Below are 11,230 nucleotides of genomic sequence, written 5' to 3'. Positions count from 1 at the left end.
ATTCATGGGCATTAAAAAAAAAAAAAACTCCTAGCAGCTGCATTTTTTTTTCTGCCAGTGTACCTGATCCCTAATACACTGCTGTTTTAGGGCATCGATGGACCCGTTTCTTAAGGTGACAAGCAAAACGTTGACAGAAAGGGTCCATAGCAGCCACTAAAACAAAGGTGTATTATGCTTGCTTCCACTTTTGTAACTTTTGCATTAGGACTCCAAACATTTTTTTTAAAGGGTTTGATCTGTGAGTGCTGGCCTTCTGTTCTTTCAAGCTTTCTCTGCCCAACAGCTGGGAAAATATGGGAATGCATTGCTGAGAAGAGATCATTACTGGGAGTAGGTCAATGATCTTGAAAGCAGCGGTGGGGAAAAAAAAAAAAAAAAAAGTACTTATATCCAAATAAAGTGAGATCTTAAGCATTATCACAAACTTTCACTGCCAGATAATGCCCACCCTGAATTGTAATAATAGTTAAAGCGTATGTAAACTCGAACAATGAACTACCATTTTTTCTTATTTTTGGTCTGTTAAATATATAATTGAAAAGTTTTGTTAGATCTGTTTGAGAAGTGCAAAAAATGTGTTGATCCTACCAGAAATCTGTTGAGCTTGTAAGTTTCTGTAGTGAGCAGTGCCTCTGCTGCACTGAAATCCCAAGCAGTGTTATCAGAGTGCACTGAAATCCCAAGCAGTGTTATCAGCCATCTCTGGACTACAGAACACACCCCTCTGGTTATAAAGATGATGAAAGGAAGATGTGTTCCAAAGTCCTAACACTTCCTTTTCTAGGGTGACAATGATGCTAATCCATAGATACAATACAGTGAGTAAGCTATCCCTAGAACAGGAATTGAGTTCTAAGCAAGATCTCAAGGTGAAAATGAAAGAAATAAATGCCTAAAAAAAAAAAAAAATACTAAATGTGGCTACCACACCGAAGGTATCTAACCTTATTTTCTTGTGTTTAGATATCCCTTATTATTCAGGTAATCTACACCCCAGTCTTGTGTAATAAAAGTTGTTTGCAGCGAGCTCACCCCATTTCTTCTTAGCACGTTCTACCAGGAGTGGCCTCATCTGTAACAGTCTCGTAGCATAGATGTGGGCATATTGGCGAGCGAAGCTGCGTTCTCCCAAGCGATAGCATTCGGATTGGTTGGCATAGTGAGCATTGGAGACTCTTGTGAAGGTAGCAGAGACCTCAGATGGTGGAGTCAGGAGGCCAGGGCCCTGCCCGACTGATATATCTGTGAACATGGTGACAACCTGCAAAGTAAAAAGCATAACAGGGAACAACAAAATTAGCACACATTTTAAATGTGTTCCTGGAACAATGTGCTGTAAGAGAAGACCACTGCCATACTTAAAGGGGTTCTAAAGACTGAAGGTTTTTACCTTCATGTATGTGATTGACAGTAGCGGGAGCTTGCCGTCTCAGCCAATGAGGAGGAGGAGACCCGGGAGAGCCACTGCTGTAGAAAACCTTCTGTGTGCAGCAGTGACCCCAGCACTGCTAATACTTATCTGAGCCCATCTCGAACCAGCAATGTGCACAACAGCAGTGGCTCGCCTGGGTCTCCTCCTCCTCATTGGCTAAGACGGCAAGCTCCCGCTACTGTCAATCTCAGCCAGTGAGCCAATGCTAAGTGAGTGGGGAGAGTGAACCTGCTCAGGTGCCCCCACAGTAAGCTGCTTGCTATGGGCGCACAGGGCAGAAGGCCTGTTGCCTGCTAGAATGTGTATTGTAAATAAGCCTCTAGTATGGGATCTAAGAGTCATTAGATCCCCATTGTTGTTTGTGCTAATTAACTCTGCTATTGTGATAATGTTGATTGGGTTTTCTGAGCTACAAGACGGCCAGTCTGGCCTAAAGGTCATGTCTGAGTCATCTAGGCTGTCTAAAGGGATTAGTTAATTAGCCCATGTTAATTAGGTTACAGGTGTATTGTTAGAGTAATATGAGTAGGAGGTCTGCACCTCCTCTTTTACTGTATAAAAGAGACTGTATTCCTGTCAATAAAGGAAGATTCCTGTTTGAACTTACATACAGCCTGCCTGGTGTTTGTTCTGAGCTATCACAACTGGGTTAGAACGGCACATAGCTGTAGTTCTAATCCCGGAGCATCGGATGACCGAACAATCAGATGTGGCAATCTGCAATCTGATTCTATAGCAGCAGAGAAGTGTCGGGAGAGTGGAACCGAGCGAGCAGGGGCTCGTTACAGGAATAATAAAGGGGCAGGATTCATTAAAACTTATTTCAGTATTTTACAACTCCTTGCTTCGCCCCACAGCCGCGTTACTTGCTTATAGATTGAAAGATAGATGGGTTGGTGACGTGGGGGAGATGGAGGATGAATGGGAGGACGCATTGGACAACTGCAAGAAAGTCTCTACTAGGCTTTCGGACTGCCTCACACAATTATATATTATCCATAGAATCTATCTGACCCCCATCCGCTTGGCCAAATACAAACCTGACTATAATCCACTCTGCCCCAGATGTAACAGTCCTACTAGCTCCTTCTTTCACCTCATTTGGTCTTGCCCATTAATACAAGACTACTGGTCTCACAATTTATACACCACAAAATGGGGTCCCCCTTGAAGCTATGCCCCAAACAATGTTTACTGGGAGTGTACCCAGAATCAGACAAGTTCCACATTTTATTTCTGCAGGAATCACTGTTTGTAGTTAGATTACTTATAGCGAGAAAATGGTTAAGGGCAACTGCACCGACAATCCAGGAATGGATATCTGCCGTTAATACTGTTCTACCCTATAAAAAAAAAATGTACGCCCACAGGGGCTGTCCGACCAAATATGGAAAAATTTGGGACTCTTGGTTAGGAAATGCAGCCACATGCAACGAAACAACTGAAGATTCTCCGGTATGTTGAACGCACACCGAATTGGATATGATATATTTACAAATCACCCAGTAGCTGGATTGCATAGGCAAAAGGTAGCACATACTCCATACATAATTCTTATGTTGGAAAGTAAATGCCAATTTGAATATGATGTTTATTCTGTCATGTATATTGCCAATGAATATGCTAATAATGCCTGTATTCTGTAAACGTACACTCTTCTCAAATAAACAAACACGTTATTTGTAAAAAAAAAAAAAAAAAAATGAGATAGATGTTTCAAATGTATTCTAACACTAAAATAAAAACTATAGACTATAAGGGAATTATATCGTCTTTGCAAAGTGATAATCTGTAAACAATGGTATTAATGTGTGCTTCTTTTTTCTATATATAGTTTCTAATTTTTATTTGGTGGTGATATTTCCTCTTTACATACACAGGACTTGCTACCCATTTGTTTTCCTTTAACAGAATGCAGTCGTGAGAGCAATATGGAGGCTGTCACTGTTAAACGTTCCTTCTGAACATGCTAGTTTAGTTGCCTGTCTGCCATGTTGATTCTGTTGCTTTGACCTTGAATCACCGGGCAAGAATAACTATGCTGTTAGGAACATTTTTCAGTCAGCATAACAGCCACAGTAGCTCCCTAATTACTCTGGTTTCCTTTAAATGGGAACTAAATCCTGCCATGTGTAAGCTCTAGCCATAATGTACAAGTATATTTGCACATTCATTTTATACTTACCTCTCATTGTGCCCTCCTCCAAACAGGGGCAGCTCCAGCCTCTAGCTGCTGTTTTGCTTCACAACGCCACCATCTCCCCCACTACTACTTCTGCCAACCTGAACTTCCTTCTTGCCCATTGGATGTAGTGGTTACATCATACCTGCCCCCCCAGCTCTATTCTCAGCAAGCGCAGTGCAGTGTACATGCAAATTTCTAGTAGCATACGGGAAAGCTTTTTGGCAAAAGAGACTTTGCATGTCTTTTTTGTCCCTTTAACACAAGCTGGTTATCATCTCTCTTCTTGCTGTCATGCTGTCAGCGTGAGGAAAGAAAAGCCGACAACCAGCTTGTGTTTACATCCGTGATCAGCTGTCATTGGACGTGGTAAAGGGCACTTCTGCTCTACATGTTTCGTGTCCTGAGCCGTTGCTTCTTCAGGAGCTTGAATATTTGTGTGTCATGGACACCAGACAGCAATAAACACCCCAGTGGACCAACAGAGCCCTTACAGACAGAGGCAACCACAATTAGCACATTGATCAGGATGTGGGGACATACAAGATAAGTAACAAGAGAAAATGACGGAAATCCACTAATGCTTATAGCAGACTAATTGATAGCCTTCTGAAGTCTTCAAATTGTTGTTGGTATACTGAAAAAAAAGAGACCTCAGTTAGAAGTTGCTGCTGGTATGCATAAGACTTTATGCCAAACTTTTTGCTGGTAAGAATCCCTGAATAGTAGGGTATCCGGGTAAATCCTGTGATTAAGCTGGATAAGAGGTGCGGGGTACTTCCGTCTCCCTTGAGGCGCCTGGGTATAGTGAACCAGCAACAATTTGAGGACTTCAGAAGGCTATCAATTAGTCCGCTATAAGCATTAGTGGATTTCCATCATTTTCTCTTTTTACTTACCTTGTATGTCCCCACATCCTGATCAATGTGCTAATTGTGGTTGCCTATGTCTGTAAGGGCTCTGGTGGCCGACTGTGGGGTTCATTGCTGTCTGGTGTCCATGGCACACCAATATTCAAGCTCCTGAAGAAGCAACGGCTCAGGACATGAAACATGTAGAGCAGAAGTGCTTTTATCTATTAAAGAGGATAAGTGGAACCTACTTTGCGAGCACATCCATGTGTGGACATACCTCAATACTGTCACACAGGAAGTATTACCCAATATATTCTCCAGGGGAACCACATTGAGTCCTATATTTTTATGTCTATGTATTTTATGTATTGTGTTACTGATGTATATGTAGATTAATAAAACTATACTTTTTACTTGCCATTAAAGTTTATTATTCCTATTTTCTCATATCTCCATACCTTTTGGGACGTGGCACATTAGTATTGAGTGCCCTATGGCCACCTACAGGTACTGCATATTGATCCAATTCTCCTTGTATCTTAGGGCAGACTTCTGGGAAAATCAGTGAGCCAATCACACAAGTAGGAAGTGATGTTTCTGGGGAGTGGTCAGTATACATTCTGTGTACAGAACAACTTAAGGTAGTCATATTGCATTTATAGAAAATTACAGCGGTGTTCCATCAGATTAGGCGACCCGTCAGAATTGGTAACGGAAGTGACATTCCGTCGCCGCCATCTTACTACACGGAGAAGGGGCTGTGACGACATATTCGGCAACCCATCACAGTTTGCTACGGTAGTGACGTTCCGTCACGGCCATCTTGCTTCACCCCACACTCGTCCACAGTAAGGATACACTAAGAAGTGGGAAAGTGGACATGTTGTTACACCCACCAGAGTTTTGCATTTTACACGTATTTATAACAGTAAAGTGAGTTTCTATAGTGAAATACAGTACTTAGAACTCCGTCTGACTGTTTAGATGTTGAATTTTAAAAGCAGCGAACTTCGGTCAGATTAGCTAACCTGTAAGATGAGCAAGGTTGCCGCTGCTTTTAAAATTCAAGATCTAAATAGTCAGACGGAGTTGTAAGTACTGTATCTCACTATATAAACTGACTTTACTGTTATAAATACGTGTAAAATGCAAAACTCCGGTGGGTGTAACAACATGTCCGCTTTCCCTCTTCTTGGTGTATCCTTACTGTGGATGAGTGTGGGGTGTAGCAAGATGGCGGCGACGGAACGTCACTTCCATAGCAAACTGCGATGGGTCGCCGAATATGTCATTACAGGGGCAAGCGGACATCTTGTTACACCCACCGGAGCTTTGTACTTCACAGTTATTTTTAACAGGAAACGGAGCATATATGGTGAAATACAGTATTTAGAAATCCATCGGACCGTTTACATGTTGAATTATAAAAGCAGCGGTGTTCTGTCACATTAGCAAACCTGTGAGATCAGCAGGTTTGCCGCTGCTTTTAAAATTCAACATCTAAACAGTCTGTCGGATTTCTAAATACTGTATTTCACCTTATAAGCTCCGTTTCCTGTTAAAAATAACTGCGAAGAGCAAAACTTCAGTGGGTGTAACAAGATGTCCGTTGCCCCCTTCTCCGTGTATCTTTACTGTGGAGGAGTGGGGGGTGTAGCAAGATTGGGGCGACGGAACGTCACTTCCGTTACCAATTCTGACGGGTCGCCCAATCTGATGGGAAAGAGCGCTGTAATTTTCTATAAATGCAATATGGCGGCGACGAAATGTCACTTCCGTTACCAATTCTGACAGGTCACCATATCTGACGGAACAACGGCTCCAAATTGAAAAGGAAAGGTCATTTTTAATAACATTCAATTACAATATAACTTGTATCACAATTGTACACACTATATTATTCCCCCCTCCCCCACGAAAGTGGAGTTACCCTTTAAACAAAAAGATATAAAATGTGATGGAGCCGTCAATCAAACCCTGCCATAGACTGCACTTTACTGCTTCCCTTTAATAAAAATGTAAATCATCCAAGAAAAGTAGCTTACCCTTAAAAATTACCCCTTGTCCCTGAACATTACCCCTTGTCCCTGAACATTTCATATCATCCTTCACATGTCCCAGGAGAGGAGACCCCCCAGCATGGACAGACACATGTCTCTGATATAAGGGAAGATATAAATGGGTGCACTTATGTAACAATAACATCACCTCAGAGGAGCACAATAAACCATAACAGATATAACACCCGCTGTATTATTCTCCCTCATTTCTCACCCGACACCAGCTCCCGCCACCACAGCTCCTCTTTCAGCTGTCCCGCCGTGAGCTGTCGACGTGACGTCATCACCGAGGGACGTGGCTGGCGGGCCGCCATATTGAGGAGGGCAGAGAAGTTTGCTCTGTGTATTGCGGCGCTGTAGACTGTAAAGGCGGTGTGAGGCGGAATGGAGGCATTTAGATAGGAAGGAGTTTCATGGAGGTTTGTAGCTGGTTCCAGCAGAGTTGCAGAGACAGTGCCTGAGGACTTGTTCCTGTGCTATCTTCACACAGTATCCAGGCTGCAGCATCATCAGTCATTCTTGTATGCTGGACCTGGTGTAGTCAGCACAGCTGCCTGCTTCAGTTTTTTTTTTACATTTTTAGGGACAAATAAATCAACAGAGGTCTTTGTTTTTTTCTGTACAGAAGCTTCATAATCAGATTTGAAAGGAACTCTAATCTCTGGCTGAAAAAAAAAATCATTATGTATTTTTTAAAGTGGTTGTAACCCTAAAAAAAAAAAAAAGGATCCTGTTCCTTTAACCTCTTCTTCAGCTCCGGAAGGATTTACCCCCCTTCATGACCAGGCCATTTTTTGCAGTTCGGCACTGTGTTGTTTTAACTGACAATTGCACGGTTGTGTGACGCTGTACCCCAATAAAATTGATGTAATTTTTTCCCCCACAAATAGAGCTTTCTTGTTGCGGTTTTTATTTTTTGCGCTATAAGCAAAAAAAAAGACTAACAATTTTGAAAAAAAAAAATATTTCTTTAACTTCAACTTTAACTTTTAACTTAACTGATGGACATGGGTGAGGCTGCATTGATGGACACGGGTGAGGCTGCATTGATGGACACGGGTGAGGCTGCATTGATGGACACGAGTGAGGCTGCATTGATGGACACGGATGAGGCTGCATTGGTGGACATGGGTGAGGCTGCATTGATGGACACGGGTGAGGCTGCATTGATGGACACGGGTGAGGCTGCATTGGTGGACACGAGTGAGGCTGCATTGGTGGACACGGGTGAGTCTACATTGGTGGATACGAGTGAGGCTGCATTGGTGGATACGAGTGAGGCTGCATTGGTGGATACGAGTGAGGCTGCATTGGTGGACACGGGTGAGGCTGCATTGGTGGACACGGGTGAGGCTGCATTGGTGGGTGGACACAGGTGAGGCTGCATTGGTGGACACGGATGAGGCTGCATTGGTGGACACGGGTGAGGCTGCATTGGTGGACACGGGTGAGGCTGCATTGGTGGACACGGGTGAGGCTGCATTGGTGGACACGGGTGAGGCTGCATTGGTGGACACGGTGAGGCTGCATTGGTGGACACGGGTAAGGGCTGCATTGGTGGACACGGGTAAGGGCTGCATTGGTGGACACGGGTAAGGGCTGCATTGGTGGACACGGGTGAGGCTGCATTGGTGGACACGGGTGAGGCTGCATTGGTGGACACGGGTGAGGCTGCATTGGTGGACACGGGTGAGGCTGCATTGGTGGACACAGGCGAGGCTGCATTGATGGACAGGGGCGGGCTGCATTGGTGGACACAGATGAGGCTGCATGGATGGACACGGGTGAGGCTGCATTGGTGAACACGGGTAGGCTACATTGGTGGACAGGGGTGAGGCTGCATTGGTTGACACGGGTGAGGCTGCATTGATGAGCACGGATAAAGTTGCTTAATTCTGCATAAAACATTTAAGTGTCATTTCATGAGATAATTTATGAGGGCGTGTTTAGGGGTTGGGCAACTGGTGGCGAGTAACCCTTGAGGCCTGGCTAGTAGCTCAGGACTTGAAATTTTGAGCCCTGCTATAGATGGTATGCTTTGTTTATGTCTAGGGTTTACAACCACTTAAAAGGTTTGTAAAAGACCCCCCCCAATCTTATTGTTTCTGAAAGAACAGAACCTGTAGATTTAAAAGACGGTAAGTACCATGAGAATTGTGCAATGTTGATCACAACATGGCCTGCTGTTGCAAATGTGAGCTTGTTTCAACACTTTTATTACTATGCTATATTCCATGTGTCATTGGATTTTGACTGGCTAGAGTGACGTCAAAGGATCCTTGCCTTTGCCAGTCAAAAGGTTATAGTAGAACTTCAGTCATAACAAAAATAATCAACAAATTCATATAAGATTAGGTTATGTTTGTGCTTTTGTGAGTATGTTGTTCCTCAAGCTTTGATTCCTTAGGCCCCTTTCATACGGGCAAACTGATCAGGTGTGCAGCCTCTTAGGTTGTATGTAGCCCCTAATGTTGTAAATGAACCTATGAAGGTTTCCTTTTTTCATGACCTAAAGGGTTTCTTTCCCTGTTGGAAGTGTGCTGTATGCCGAGTTAATTCCCTAACAGAGAGGAGGGTATGCAATTTCAGCTCTATGGTGAAATCAAGGAATGTGGTATATCTCTTACAGTGCCCATGTGGGCTACAATATGTGGGCCGGACTATTAGGACTATGCAGATTAGAGTCAATGAACATTTGGGTAATATACAATGTGGATTCCCTAAACATAGTGTGTCCAAGCACTACGCTTGTTACCATGGGAAAAACCCTAAGGGGACTCTTATTTTAGGTATTGACAAATTTTCTGCACATTGGAGAGGGAGTCATGTCCGGCGGGAGATCTTCAAAATGGAGACCTGCTGGATTTATGACCTTAAAGTGGTTGTAAACCCTTACAGACCACTTTTTCCTACAGGTAAGCCTATAAAAAGACTTACCTGTAGGTACTGGAAATATCTCCTAAACCTGCATGGTTTAGGAGATATTTACCATGTATGCTTGCGCCGACATCATCGGCGCATGCGCACTTTGGAAAGGGCACGATCATGCCATTTCTATAGGGCCCGTGCCGTGATCGTCGCGACTCCAGCCAGTCAGGGGTGAAGATGGATGCTTCCACCAGCGGGGACATTGCGGGCTTCATTTGCAAGTAAGTGGCACATAATGGATTGGAATGCGATGCGTACTAGCCCATTATGCTTTTACTTCCTCTTTAAAAGTTATTCACCACTGGTTATGAACATAGAGGGGGATGTCAATTGTTTTTTAAATAATGGCTAATTTATAGCTAATTGACTTCTCATTTCTTATTGTTCCATATAGTTTATCTGCTTTCTATATATTTTTTATCTGATGCCCTGTACACACGACCAGTTTTTCCGTCGGAATAAAGGTTTTTCCAACGGAGTTCCGACGGAATTTCGCTGAAAATCTTGCGTACATACGATCACACCATAGTCCGACTGTCCAGAATGCGGAGACGTACAACACGTACGATGGGACAAGAAAAAGGAAGTTCAATAGCCAGTAGCCAATATCTTCCATTTCGTACTTGCTTCAGAGCATGCGTCATTTTTGGTACGTCGGAACAGCATACAGACGAGCGGTTTTCCCGATAGGAATTGGTCCCGTCGGAAATATTTAGAACATGTTCTCTTTCTAGGTCTGTCAGAATTTTCGACGTAAAAAGTCTGATGAGGCACACACACGATTGGAATAGATGATGAAAAGCTCCTGTCTGACTTTTTCTGTCGGACATTCTGCTCGTGTGTACGCGGCATGAGATTATGTATATTATATGTTTTATGAGATACACACATCTATGTGGTTTGTGTTGTACTTATTTTTGTCCTCTTGGTGACGCATTCACTGTGTGTGATATGTAATTTTTACTAATGTAAGGGTTGGGCTATATATTATATGTTGTTAGTCAATGATCTCCATTGAAATTGGGTGATTTTTACTTTCTTGCTCTGATCCAGCAAGGTTAAATTTGCTTCTTTTTAATAGTTGTTTTAATTTCCGCTTTTAGCGGGACATGTGACCAGTATGTTTTCTTCTCTTCCATGTTTTTGGCACACATGGTGAAGCGCACAAGAGAGCTGTTATTTCTGGTTAGTTCTGTATAACTTGCGTGCTTGCATCCGGCCGCGACTCCCCTGAACACGTCAGATGATGACGCAGGGTGGGACAGAACGACGTAAGCACGCTATTTTGCCACGGACATTTGTACACAGATATGCCTGTTTTTATACTGACGAATGTGAGTGTAACTAATTTATATTAAAGTAGTGATCCAGCTTTTTTAGAACATACTGCACTATTGTTGTGTCCTTGTATCCTTTGTATCCTTTGAGGAAAAAGGCTATTTTGCATTCACCTACCGTTTGAAGTATGAGCCCCCTGTCCTGGGATCGTGATTCACATCTTTCCTGAAGAGTCAGAGTGGTGTTCGTAGAGTGAGTCTGGTGATTCATTTATCTTCCCTGGGTTTGATTTATGCATTTATGACCCTTTATAATCTGAGGGTCAAAACAGTCCGGTAAGCAGGATTGCCCTTTCAATCACAGCTGTGACAAATGCATCTATTCTATCCACTTCAGTTAGTGCATGGACTATATCATCTTCAATTTTACCATCTTTATCCTCTATATTTGGCGGACTTTATATGATCTGCCTTTTTAGGATATTTGTTGCGAT

The 11,230-nt window shown here is 43.1% G+C and overlaps 1 protein-coding gene across 1 annotated transcript in view; it reads right to left on the bottom strand.

The window, feature by feature from the left end:
* POLD2 (DNA polymerase delta 2, accessory subunit) overlaps positions 1-6,869 on the bottom strand; it is a 49,562-nt gene extending 42,693 nt beyond the window's left edge. Inside the window, exons 1-2 of the mRNA XM_073622192.1 lie at positions 6,746-6,869; positions 1,036-1,264 (exon numbers count right to left, since the gene is read on the bottom strand). Of these exons, the coding sequence (XP_073478293.1) occupies positions 1,036-1,255 (220 nt within the window). The 5' untranslated portion in view covers positions 1,256-1,264; positions 6,746-6,869. The remainder of the gene's footprint in view (positions 1-1,035; positions 1,265-6,745) is intronic.
* Positions 6,870-11,230: the final 4,361 nt, after the last annotated feature.

This window comes from Aquarana catesbeiana, linkage group LG03 (genome assembly GCF_042186555.1).
Source record: "Aquarana catesbeiana isolate 2022-GZ linkage group LG03, ASM4218655v1, whole genome shotgun sequence".
In the NCBI taxonomy this organism is placed as follows: domain Eukaryota; kingdom Metazoa; phylum Chordata; class Amphibia; order Anura; family Ranidae; genus Aquarana; species Aquarana catesbeiana.
The sequence above is the reverse complement of the archived record's forward strand: the minus strand, read 5'-3'. Positions and strand labels throughout refer to the sequence as shown.